Below are 13,631 nucleotides of genomic sequence, written 5' to 3'. Positions count from 1 at the left end.
TTTGTGTAAAGCTTCAGTTATTTTCAAAGAATGTTATTAGTTTTAACAATCAATAAAGCATGTGCGTTAAGTGCATCCCAGATTAGCCTAAGCAGTCCGCTGAGGCTAATAAGGGACGACACTTTTCACCTAGAATCAATTAAGTTTAGTTATTATTGTTTTCCTTCAGAAAATAGTTGCGAGCAGCTGCCTTGGCCTGAACCATGCCTTGTTCACACGGCGCCAGTTTGACGTCTGCATTGTAGACGAGGCCTCTCAGGTTGTACAGCCTGCGTGTCTCGCCCCGCTGTTCATCGCAGACCGGTTTGTACTGGTGGGGGATCCCAAGCAGCTGCCCCCAGTAGTGCAGAGCAAGGAGGCCAGGTAATGGCGGCTGATGGAGTGTTAGGTGTAAGGACATTATCCCCTAGGCATAATCTTTCAACCCAACCCCGAAGTCAAAATCTGGACATTGTCCCCCTCAGACATTATTCCCAACACAATGCCTACAGTATTTTGGTATATATTTCACCAGCGACTCATTGAAAATATATTTTGTTATTGTATTTTATTTCCATTAATCATCAACACATTACAGCATATTAAGCAGGTTCTTCAATGTAGGGGGCTAAAAGAAGAATGTCAAACATTGATTTCAAAACAAATCCATGACTTCTTAGAGTAAAAGAGGTGTTAAAACACTTGCTTGCTTACCAACTTTGATCAATATTCAGGGCATTTTCACAGATTAAGGCAAACTTTCAGACCTTATATTCAATGCCTTAATAACAGAGACATGACCCAGTTGGATGAGACTTTTAAACCGTTTTGCCCCGTCTTTACTTGGGATTACTGTCCAGGTTGCATAATTTCCTCAGGTGAACCAGGCTACCGGGGGAGGGTGGGTGTTCGGCTGTTGTTGGGGGGCGTGTTTATTTGCTTCAATCAACAGATATCATTAAATAGCAAATAGACCTAAACCAATTTATCCATAAGTATTTTTTCTGTTTTGTCACATACCCATAATGAAAAATGTTTGAATTACAATATATAACTGTATGGATTAAGGGTAATTTGTGTTTGTGCTTGATGTCATTAATGATAAGTTGTTTTCATTCACATCTGAATATAAATTATTACTTTACCTTTTATACAAAGTATTCAAATCTGACAGAATTTATCCTCACTGTCCCATTCTTAGAAAAGCAAGGCAAAAAAAAAGTTTGTCCCACCCCTAAAAATATCTTTCTTTTTATTCATTTATCAGACTATCCATAAATGTTCCTTTTGCCATTAATGTTTAGATATATATGAACATAAACAAAGGCGTGGAATTATTATTTTTGATTGCGTATATGCTTGAATCGCTTCTGAAATTACATCATTTAAAGTTCCTTAAATGTAAAGTTTTTTAACCGAAAATCTAAAATAGCATGAAATAGCAATTTTGTAATGTTTTTGCATAGGTTATGTTGGATGGCCATTCATCGAATTACAGCAGCCATTTTTGTTGCCAAAATATACCTATTTTGTAATTGAAAGTTATTCAAATCTTAAAACTGTAATGTGGGAGGTGACAATATTACAATGTTATTAATTGCATGTTTGATCCAGGGAGCTGGGTATGGATGAAAGCCTTTTCTTGCACCTCGATGGTCAGCAGGCCACGTTTGAGCTTCACCTGCAGTACCGCATGAACAGGTATGGACTGGTACACACTTCATGGTCTGAGCACTTAGGCTGCACATGCTAATCAGGGACAACTCTTTCCGCATGAATGGAATATTTTATTATGCCCCCCTTCGAAGAAGAGGGGGTATATTGTTTTGCACATGTCGGTCCGTTGGTTGGTTGGTAGGTCCGTCCACCAAATGGTTTCCAGATGATAACTCAAGAACGCTTAGGCCTAGAATCATGAAACTTCAAAGGTACATTGATCATGACTGGCAGATGACCCCTAATGATTTTCAGGTCACTAGATCAAAGGTCAAGGTCACAGTGACTCGAAACAGTAAAGTGGTTTCCGTATGATAACTCAAGAACGCTTAGGCCTAGGATCATGAAACTTCAAAGGTACATTGATCATGACTGGCAGATGATCTATATTGATTTTAAGGCCACTAGGTCAAAGGTCAAGGTCACAGTGACAAAAAACGGATTCACACCATGTCTGCCACTACAACTGACAGACCATTTGGGGGGCATGCGTGTTTTACAAACAGCCCTTGTTTAAAGAAAGTCTCTTCTAAACAAAAGTCCATTCTCAGCGGTTGGTGTCATCCCTGATTAGCCTGTGCAGACTGCCCCATCTCATTTAATATATCCCTGTAATGTATCCCTGTATACTGGCACCCTGCTGTGGTCACAGTGCTGCAGCCCTTTTTGCCAGGGATCAGTGCAGGGAAAACAGTGCAGTGAACCCTTGATAAGTCATTGGAGAGAAAACTTTCAGGTTGAGAATGCATAGTTTATGGTGGACTAAAACACCTATTGGAAGACTCCATGGAAGGGCTGAAAATTTCTATAACAAGGCCTTATTGACTGGCAAATCTATGTGACAATGGCAAAGAGTTTTGATGTCTTGTTATGCCCCGTCATAGGCGGAGGGATATTGTTTTGGCATCATCCGTCCGTCCGTCCAGAGCCATATGTTGAAAGTGCTTTGGTGTATTTCATTGAGTATATATATGGATAATTCGATGATGCACGCCAAATGGCATTGTACACCATCTGTTAATAACAGAGTATTGGTCCTTGGTATATTGAAAAAATGCTTTTTTGTGTATCCGGAGCGATATCTTGGAAGTGCTTTGGCGGATTTCATTGAAACTTGGTATGAGTGTCCAGAAGCATATAGGCGGGGGATATCAATTCAACGAATTTGCTGGTTACAGAGAGATATTGAAGCTGAGCAACAGTCTGGTGTACGAGGGTCGTCTACAGTGTGGGAGTGAGGCAGTGGCTACCCAGACCCTCGCTATACCCCACCCACACATGGCCTGTCAGGTATATGACTTGTATTTATGAAAATCAACATGTTAGTGTTACAATATGAGCCTTGCACTGGAAAAATGTGGTTTAATGAATGTGCCGAAAGTGTCGTCTCAGATTGGCCTGTGCAGTCTGCACAGGTATGGCATTTTTATGCCCCCAGTAGGGTGGCATATAGCGGTTGAACTGTCCGTCAGTCAGTCAGTGTGTCAGTCCGTCCGTCCGAAAACTTTAATTAATGGCCATAGCTTTTTCAATATTGAACATAGCAACTTGATATTTGGCATACATGTGCATCTCATGGAGCTGCACATTTTGAGTGGTGAAAGGTGAAGTTCAAGGTCATCCTTAAAGGTCAAATGTCAAATATATAGCGTCTGTCCGTCCGTCCAAAAACTTTAACATTGGCCTTAACTTTTTTAATATTCAAGATAGCATCTTTATATTTGGCATGCATGTGTATCTCATGAAGCTGAACATTTTGAGTGGTGAAAGTCGAAGGTCAAGGTCATCCTTCAAGGTCAAATGTCACATATATGGCGTCTGTCCGTCCGTCCGAAAATTTTAACATGGGCCATAACTTTTTCAATATTGAAGATAGCAAATTGATATTTGGCATGCATGTGTATCACATGGAGCTGAACATTTTGAGTAGAGAAAGGTGAAGGTCATCCTTCAAGGTCAAATGTCAAATATATGGCGTCTGTCCGTCTGTCCGAAAACTTTAACATTGGCCATCACTTTTTCAATATTGAAGATAGCAACTTGATATTTGGCATGCATGTGTATCTCATGGAGCTTCACATTTTGAGTAGTGAAAGGTGAAGGTCAAGGTCATCCTTCAAGGTCAAAAGTCAAATATATGGCGTCTATCCGTCTGTCCGAAAACTTAACTTTCACCATAACTTTTTTATGCCCCTGAAGGGTGGCATATAGTTTTTGAAATGTCCTTCTGTCTGTTCATCAGTCAGTCTGTCCGTTTGTCCCTCAGTCCGTCCGTCACTCCGTCCGTCCGTCCGAAAACTTTAACATTGCCCATAACTTTTGCAATATTAAAGATAGCAACTTGATATTTGGCATGCGTGTGTATCTCATGGAGCTGCACATTTTGAGTGGTGAAAGGTTAAGGTCAAGGTCATCCTTCAAGGTGAAAGGTCGAAGGTCAAATTTTACAATATTGAAGATAGTAACTTGATATTTGGCATGCATGTGTATCTCATGGAGCTGCACATTTTGAGTAGTGAAAGGTCAAGGTCATCCTTGAAGGTCAAAGGTCAAATTTTGCAATATTGAAGATAGCAACTCGATTTTTGGCATGCATGCGTATCTCATGGAGCTGCACATTTAGAGTGGTAAAAGGTCAAGGTCATCCCATTCAAGGTCAAAGGTCAAATTTTGCAATATTGAAGATATCAACTCGATATTTGGCATGCATGTGTATCACATGGAGCTGCACATTTTGAGTGGTGAAAGGTAAAAGTTGAGGTCATCCTTCAAGGTCAAGCTCAAAGGTCAAAATTTTGCAATATTGAAGATAGCATCTTGATATTTTGCATGCATGTGTAACTCATGGAGCTGCACATTTTGAGTGGTGAAAGGTCAAGGTCATCCTTCAAGGTCAAGGTCAAAGTTAAAAGTTTGAAATATTAAAGATAGCGACTCGATATTTGGCATGCATGCGTATCTTATTGAGCTGCACATTTTGAGTGGTGAAAGGTCAAGGTCATCCTTCAAGGTCAAAGGTCCAATTTTGCAATATTGAAGATAGCAACTCCATATTTGGCATGCATGCGTATCTCATGGAGCTGCACATTTTGAGTGGTGAAAGGTCAAGGTCATCCTTCAAGGTCAAAGGTAAAATATATTGCTTCAAAGCGGCGCAGTAGGGGGCATTGTGTTTAACGAACACAGCTCTTGTTGTTTACAGGAAGCCAGATCTTAGAAAAAATCCAGTTTAGATGGAAAGTGTTGTCCCTGATTAGCCTTATCAGACTGCACAGGCTAATCTGGTATGACACTACGCCAATGCTTTTAACCCCCTTTCCCCCATCATGGCTTATATATTTTTCTTTTTACTTACTCTTAAAGCTGTTATAATGATATTTTACTGAATGTATGTTGTTATGAAATACCAATGAACATGTATTGATGTGGGGTAATGTTTGCATATGCCATATGATAAGCTCATAGTGTAATGTCATTGATTTTAGTTTTCAAATATTGTTTATTGAAAAATACAAAATCATCTTTTGCATATTTGCTTTTTGCCTTTTAGAATTTAGTGGACAATATTGCCTATACAGATGTATCACCTAAAAAGATGTTGACCCAAATGGCCATGCAATAGCCTATACATTTGGATTTATCTTTTTAATAGGCTCAGACAACCATTTTCTTGATTGGCTATTTAAGGACGTAGCATTGTTAAAACTATGCGTAGTACATTTTCCTTTTAATGCAGTTTACTAGTGTATTTTTACTGTACATTTATTCTAAATGGATAGCTATGTGTTTCAGGTGATAGCAGGGTCTGCCTGGATGCGGCAAGTGCTTGATATACAGTTGACAAGTTCTGTTGTGTTCTTAAACACTGAAAAAGTAGGTCTATATGACTTAATAACTTAGCTATATAACTTAATTAACCCTCTCCCTCTAAGAAACACATTTTGGCCAGTTTGTAGTCCCTTAGAAAATCAAATTAAATTAAAGACCTTTCTTATCATACTTAATTGTTCAAGGCACCATTTCCAACCCTACGATACTGATGAGCAGCAAACAGCATATAACCTGAACAGCCTGCAAGGATGTTCTGGTTTTATGCTGGTTGCATGTAGCCATTTTTACTTTGCTTCTGAGCAGTAAAGGGTAAAGAGTAGAAAAATTGTTTGCAAAGATAACTTGACTTAGCTTGTTTGCAAAGTTAACTTGACTTAGCTTGTTTGCAAAGTAAACTTGACTTGGAAGTTTTTGATGTAATTGAACACTAATATGTTAATTATTTAATGCAAATAATGTTGAGAACATATAGAAACTCATATTTCTTACAATGCTGGCCTATTGGGTATTTAATCTCCAGCCTTCTGTTTGGGTCTATATTACCCTCTGTGAACATTAGTCAAGTTACCATAATTAAGTGCTTTTGTGTAAAGAATAATTATATTTGCAATAATACATGTAACGTTCCAGCTGAGTGCATCGCACAGTAAAGTCCAGGGAGGTGGATTTAGAAATGAGACAGAAGCCATCATTGTGAACCATGTCATCAAAGGATTTGCACATGTAATGAGTTAGTTAGTAGCTGCAAACCAGTTTAACCAATTTGATTTGTTTTTTGGAAATATGTATGTACAGGTATTTGCACATGAGCATGTTTTAAACAAGTAAATAGTCATTACCGTACACATGATTTTATGGAAGTATGCCACCATTTTGTACAATATAGTATTTTAGATCACCTTCACACAATGTTCTCAAAGTGAGCTTTTGTGGTTGCCTTTTGTCTGTGCATTGTCGGTCATGTGTAGTCAACATTTACCTTGTGAAAACTCAAGAGGCAATATTTGTTGCCCAATCTTCATGAAACTTGGTCAGAACAATTGTCTCGATAATATCTCAGCTAAGTTTGAAAACTGGGGTTTAAAATGAGGTCACTAGGTCAAATTAAAGAAAAGCCTTGTGAACATTCTAGAGGCCACATTAATTATCAAATATTCATGAAACTTTGTCAAAATAATTGTCCCAATATTTGCTATGTTTAATACTGGTTCACCTGGGGTGAAAAAACAAGGTTACTAGGTCAAAATAAACAAAAAGGCTTTTGAACACTCTAGAGGTAATATTATAATATTTGCCCCAATGATATATCTGCAGAGTTGAAAACTGGGCACATTTGGTCAAACACAAGGTCTCTAGGTTAAATTGAAGAAAATGCTTGTTAATACTGGAGGCAACATTTAAACCAATCTTAATGAAATTTGGTGAAAACATTTGTCACAATAATATATTTGCTGAGTTTAAAACTGGGTCTTCATGAAATTGGTTCTGATAATGTGTCCTAGTAATATCTTGACCAAGTTCAAAACAGGGTCATGAGGGATTAAAACTAGGTCCATTTATAGAAAAAGCATGTAAACACTTTATAGGCCACATTAAATATTTGTCCAAATAGTATCTTGGCAAAGATTGAAACAAGGTTATTTGGGGTCATTTACTAGGTTGTTATGTGGAATTAAAGAAAAGTCACATTTGTTTGGAATGTGTTAATAAAACTTTCTCAGAGCATTTGTCTGTATTATTTCTTGGCAGAGTGAAATAAGATTCTTGTCCTTTGAAAACCATGGCCGCTATGAGGTGGGGATGTTTTTCTTATGTGGGTATGGTAAAATCATTTTAACACTCAAAAAGACATATTTTTGACCCACTCTTCTGAAAATTGCTCAATTGATTCAAAAACTGTGTGATTATGATGTCTTGGTTCAGTTTGAAAATGTGTGTGGTTTGTGCCAAAAAAGGCTGTCAAGTGTTGAGTTTGCCTTTGAAGTCTGTTGTGAAACATTGTGAAGCTACTTGCTCAAAACAGTTGAGTTTCTTGGCGGTCTGTGCTTTGGCTCTCTTGCTTTCACCATTTGGAGGAATGTGGCGGGGTCCTACAAATGATAAATATTCTGGGAAAAGGGTAATCAATTTGTTGGAAAGCATGATTATACAATTGTATTCTACTTCGAAATATTAATATGATACCTTGCTATAAGAAGATTGTAAATTACATGATGCTCCAATTTGGTTTGATGAAAATTAATCAATTTATTAACATTGCCTCTTACTATGTCAGATTTTGTCCTTCTTTTTAACACCAAATACACTAAAAGGTGAATTTATATTATAGCGGACGAAAAATTGAGCAGGGTAATGGGGCCCCAAATAAGCCTTTAAAAATCAATAAACAAACATATTTATAGAAAGTCATCATATTGATAATTGTATTTTCAGTTTTGATTTCCTTTAAGAAGAACTATGTAAATACCAAATGAGACCTTACCCCCACACTGTCATTTTATCTGTGAATATGAAACATTTGGTACATTTAATGCCTGAATATGAAACATTTGGTACCATTTTAGAATGAATATGTAACATTTGGTACATTTTATGCCTGCATATGAAACAATTGGTACATTTTATGCCTGAATATGAAACATTTGATTCATTTTATGCATGGATATAACATTTGGTACCATTTCAAGAATGAATATGAAAAATTTGGTAAATTTATGTTGAATATGAAACATTTGGTACATTTTAAGCATGAATATAAAACATTTTATTCATTTTGTGCATGGATATGAAACATTTGGTACATTGTTTGCATGACCATGAAAAATTTGGTACATTTTATACATAAATATGAAACATTTGGTACATTTTATGCCTGAATATGAAACATTTGGTACATTTTATGCCTGAATGTGAAACAATTGGTACATTTTATGCTTGAATATGAAGCATTTGCTTCATTTTATGCATGAATATGAAACATTTGCTACATTTTATGCATGAATGTGAAACATTTGCTTCATTTTATGCATGAATATGAAACATTTGCTACATTTTATGCATGAATATGAAACATTTGCAACATAATTTTTTTGTATTATCTCAGGTGGGCATTTCAGGCAGTGAGATTGGAGTGATTGCCCCTTACAGAGGTCAGGTCCTTCACCTGAGGGAGAAGCTAGGTCAGGGTCACCATCAGGGGTCAAGTGTAGAGGTGAACACAGTAGACCAGTACCAGGGCAGGGATAAGGACATCATTATCATATCGTTTGTCATGAGCTCAAGTTGTGAAAAGGAAAAGGTTTGTGGAAAGAAAATGAGGCTTTGTGATTTCTAAGTTGGTTCAGTTTATAAAGTTTGTACCAAACGTTCATTAGTGCTTGTAGCTTGTAGTGCTGTTTCATTTTAAACTTTGTTTTATTTCTCTCTTGTGATAACTTAGTTTAAATTTGTCAAATTTCACAGAAGTCTGTTGCATGGCCCCCTAAAAGATTTTTTAAGTATGTTTCAAAGTTTGCTGCTTGGTAGATATTTGTACAACCTGCTTTCAGAAAGCTTAATATAGCAGTTACACTGATCAAGTGTATATGTGTACATCTTAGCTGTCCGGACTGTAACTTTGTCATTTGTCATACAATTTTAAAATCATGCACATACAATGATTACCATCAATAAACAACGTTTTGCATGTAATACCAATGTCTCTTCATCAAAGATCGCATTTGGGCATTATGTTGGATTTACAGTGTATATGGTTTGTGGGGACTGTAACTTTGTCATTCGTCACCCATTTGTAAGATAAATGTCCACTAATAACTGCAGTTAGAAGACAAAGTGTTTCAAGTAAAATCAGTCTCCCTATCCCAAAGGTCAAAATCAAACTAAGAGGTCAAAGGCCAAATAGTCATAAAACAGCTTTTCTAGACTGCATCTTCATCATTTATCATTAAATATGAAAATAACCTCCATGAGAAGACAATGTGTTGCTTGTAACATCTGTCTCCATATCTCAAAGGTGAAGGTTAAAATTTTTCATAAAACATAACTCCGAAAAGAAAGAAAATTGTTGTGTCAAGCTTGAAGTAAAAGTCTGCCATTATTCAACATTCTTGAATCTCATGCTTACAGCTGCATTGATAAAATAACAACCTCTGGGGACCGTTCCATATACGATCGTACGACAATGTTAACTTACGAGATAATTTTTTTATCTTAATACGTAGAAGAACTAGCTCGCTATGCTCGTCAAATATATACGGCGCTAGACATGCCAATGTAATCAATTAAGTACTGAAAATTTATAAACATATGATATGGACTTTAGCAATTATGCATCTTCGAAAAATATATCATATCGTAAATGTGTATTACGATGTTTATTGAAACGGTCCCCAGGATTGTACATAGCTGTATGTCTACACAGTGGTATATAGCAAACACTCACAGCTAAACCATGTATTTGATGTGTTTGGTTTAGTGTTTTGTTGGAATTATTTTCAGAACAAAGGCAGAAAATAATAGGATTGATTGGAAAATTGATTGCAATTAGTTCTAAGTTTTAATAAAATATAGATATGTTTATTTGCTCAGCTTGAAAACAAGAACCTCTCACGCCATGACTCATGGTTCAGGTTTTCTACAGTCTTTGTAAATGAAGTTTTTTATATTGAACACTTGCCTAGTAATGACTAATCTCTTATTGAGTCTCATATTTGCCAATGTATATAAACCATGTTCTGGGAAAACTGGGCTTAACGCTTGTGGGTAAAGTGGTGTCTCATAATAACCTCTGCAGTCTGCACTGGCTCATCAAGGACGACACTTCCTGCATTAACAGGATTTTAGTCTCGAGGAGACTGATTTTAAATGAAAAAATGTCCTAAAAGTGAAGTGTAGTCTCTGATAAGCTTGTTTGGACTGCACATGCTAATCTGGGACAACACTTAACACAAATGCATTAAGCCCAGTTTTCCCTCAACAAGGCTCATATTATTCATTTTTTGTTTTTAATCAGCCTGGAGAACTCCTGAAGGACGCGCGTCGCCTCAATGTGGCTGTGACGCGTGCCCGCTACAAGCTGATCCTGGTAGGGAACGTGTCCACGCTTAGGCAGTATGGGCCCCTGGATCATCTCCTCAACATCCTGGCCACTGACCAGCAGATATCCTTTGTAGATAGGATTTCCACTATGTTTTTCCTATTCATTCTTATGATTAAGTCAGTCAATTTAACCAATGGTGTTCATTATTTGATACCAAAATATGATTACTTTCCTACATGTATGCAACCATGAACTGAGCAAACCTATATCAAAGTTTACAAGTAAAGTGTGTATGGCGTTGTTCTGATTAAAGTACTTATTATCAGTGTCTGTTTTTCTTTTTCAAAACAATGACAATAAAATAAGTATTTAAGTATTACAATTCGAACATGTTGTTTACAACATTATGTCTTGCACAAGATCTATTCAATTCTGTGTGAAATAACTGTATGTTTGTCTTTTAAATAAGCTAGTATCAAATATACAGATATCTTTTAATGTATTTATAACCATTTAATATGTTTTTCCTTAACACAAATACATTGTCACAATAGAGAGGATATCCAGTTAGCCTATCACAGTTCTCCAGTTTGCGTCAGATGAAACTCAACCTGTTTGGACAATGCAGCACTAAGCAGTGACAAGATTTTTGTGATGTATATACCTAGTGCTATTTTTTTGTCAGGAAATGAACTTTTGAAGAAAATATTTTGAAAAGAGATTATATTGCTGGCCTACTTTTTCTGAAGATAAATTTGGATTTTTTTAAATAATAGATTCTCTGCAATGATTTTGAGTCAGATATATCCCCATGTGTGTGGTTTGTGCCATTCAACCCATAACAAATTGGGTGTGAAATTATTTATCAAATGTAGAAATGTTGAAGCAGGTAAAACTATTTTATATGGCGCATTTTATGCATACAGCAACCAATGCAATACATGTTTGCAAAATAATTATAAAAAACTTTTCTGGGCATGTTTATTCGAAATTGCATGCTGGACATTGTTAATAGAAATGTGTCGTTAATTTTGTACTGTAATAATACTTATTATTAAGATCTCAGTTATTTTATAAATTCATGAATTTATTCATGAATGAGTTTGTCGAAAAATAAGTGTATATAGTTTATCATGTTGTGTTCATTAAGTAGTGGTTATTGTGATTATTTTGTTCTAATGGAATGTAAATTTGTATAGGTGCATGTTTTCTGTAAGCTTTCTGTACATAAATATTTATTAATATTATCAGTAATATCTCCACATGGATTATTTGTATACTTAAGTACATGAATACTATAACAAAAACTGTAAATTATACAATTGTCAATACAGATAATAAACTTTGCATTTAGTTATAAGTGTATATTTTCTTCATCCATGTTTTCCGGGGTGTTTTCTGGAGTGTATTAAGTCATTCAAAATAGCAATGTATGATGATGTTATTATAAGTGTATATTTTCTTCATCCATGTTTCCCGGGGTGTTTTCTGGAGTGTAAGATGTTATTCAAAATAACAATGTATGATCATGTTAAAGTCTACCTGCTTGGATGTGTTTCATTTGTCACTTGGAGTTTAAGTTGAAGGTAATTCCAAGGCAAACGTGGTGAGAGTGGGTTTTAACTACTGTGAAGGAAAAAGCAAAATCTGATATTTCAAACAGAAGAGAAAGATAGTATCCCATAAAAAGAAAAACTATGGAAAGAACTTAAGGGTTAAACGAATTAAGCGTGCCTTGATTTCAAATTTCATTGGAACCTGATTTTTGAACAGCAAAGGAAGCACAAATTGCATTGCAAGATGATTCTATGATTGCTTATCATATTTTCTGCAAATACTTTAGAGAAAACCTAGTTTAATGCATGTGGTAAAGTGTCGTCCCATATTAGCCTGTGCAGACTAATCAGGGACGATACTTTCCGCCTAATCATGATTTTCTCTTAGAAGGGACTTCCTATAAAGAAATGCAGTGGAAAGTGTCGACCCATATTTGTGCGGACTGCATTTTACGCACATGCATTTAACCCTGTTTTCCTAAAGTGAGTCTCTTTTGTATTAATTTTCTTGGTATCTTTAACAGATCATAAATTTCGAACATACTTTTCAAAAACTGCATGTTTTTCTACAATAAAATGTATTGTTAAAATAATCTTTTATAATACACAGTCAAGGAACCTAAAAATGTTAATGTTCAACGGAGAATGTTGCGGCATTAAACGATGCAGATATTTGTTGAGATGATCAAGTAAAAATCAATAACATGTCTTGATAGGGAGATCAGTAGTTCTATAAGTACGTTAAAGTGTATTCTAACCAGGATCCTCCGGTTATACAGGTAAGCTGACTATACAATTGAAGAAGTTTCTCTCTGTTGGGTTTATATAGGAGAATTGCTCCGAATGACTGTACTGGCCACTGACGATAATTGACGCTATATCGATAGTGGTGTCTGCACTAAAATAAAAATCTAAATAAAGCATTTGAAAAATAGGCACTTAAAAAGTGAATAAAGTAAATGTAATTATGGACACAAATCGAGAGATAACTGAAAAAAAGAGTGAGAGGAAAACATGGAGGAGTAAAATACTTGCTCTGGAATGGGTTGGATTTGGAAAAAAACACTTAATATATGGTGCATACAAATGGGACCTATTTAAAATCCTTTTAAAATCTTATACCTTATCAACAGTTATTTTTTTAATTATAACATCACATTTATTGAAACACTTGGTCCGAATTGATTGTACCTATGGATCAAATTGGTGTTTTAAAGTTATAGACCATTGGATAACACCTGTTGTGAAAAACAGCGAAACAGATAAAGATGAAAGTAAGTTTTGATGGAATTACTCGACATTTTGGGGCGATGTACAAATGGTCTAGTAAGATAATCACAAAACGATTAATTTGAAAGGAACCAAAAAAGGAAAGAATTATACCGTGAATAAGGATAGACTTACAAGAGCATATACAGGGAGGAACGAACTGTTACGACGTAATCACGCACATTGAGAGAGAAAACGATTTAAAATTGAAATAGAGATTAACGATAGGTTTTAAAGGGGAA

At 35.8% G+C, this 13,631-nt stretch overlaps 1 protein-coding gene across 1 annotated transcript in view; it reads left to right on the top strand.

Annotated features, from left to right (window-relative positions):
• LOC127852673 (DNA replication ATP-dependent helicase/nuclease DNA2-like) overlaps window positions 1-11,897 on the top strand; it is a gene marked incomplete at its 5' end in the record, with an annotated part of 43,296 nt that extends 31,399 nt beyond the window's left edge. Inside the window, 8 exons of the mRNA XM_052386623.1 lie at window positions 170-363; window positions 1,594-1,680; window positions 2,874-2,985; window positions 5,488-5,568; window positions 6,157-6,249; window positions 8,630-8,824; window positions 10,538-10,686; window positions 11,108-11,897. Of these exons, the coding sequence (XP_052242583.1) occupies window positions 170-363; window positions 1,594-1,680; window positions 2,874-2,985; window positions 5,488-5,568; window positions 6,157-6,249; window positions 8,630-8,824; window positions 10,538-10,686; window positions 11,108-11,135 (939 nt within the window). The remainder of the gene's footprint in view (window positions 1-169; window positions 364-1,593; window positions 1,681-2,873; window positions 2,986-5,487; window positions 5,569-6,156; window positions 6,250-8,629; window positions 8,825-10,537; window positions 10,687-11,107) is intronic.
• Between the last annotated feature and the right edge of the window lie 1,734 nt (window positions 11,898-13,631).

Source organism: Dreissena polymorpha, chromosome 12, assembly GCF_020536995.1.
Source record: "Dreissena polymorpha isolate Duluth1 chromosome 12, UMN_Dpol_1.0, whole genome shotgun sequence".
In the NCBI taxonomy this organism is placed as follows: domain Eukaryota; kingdom Metazoa; phylum Mollusca; class Bivalvia; order Myida; family Dreissenidae; genus Dreissena; species Dreissena polymorpha.
This window is presented reverse-complemented; position numbering and strand designations above follow the sequence as displayed.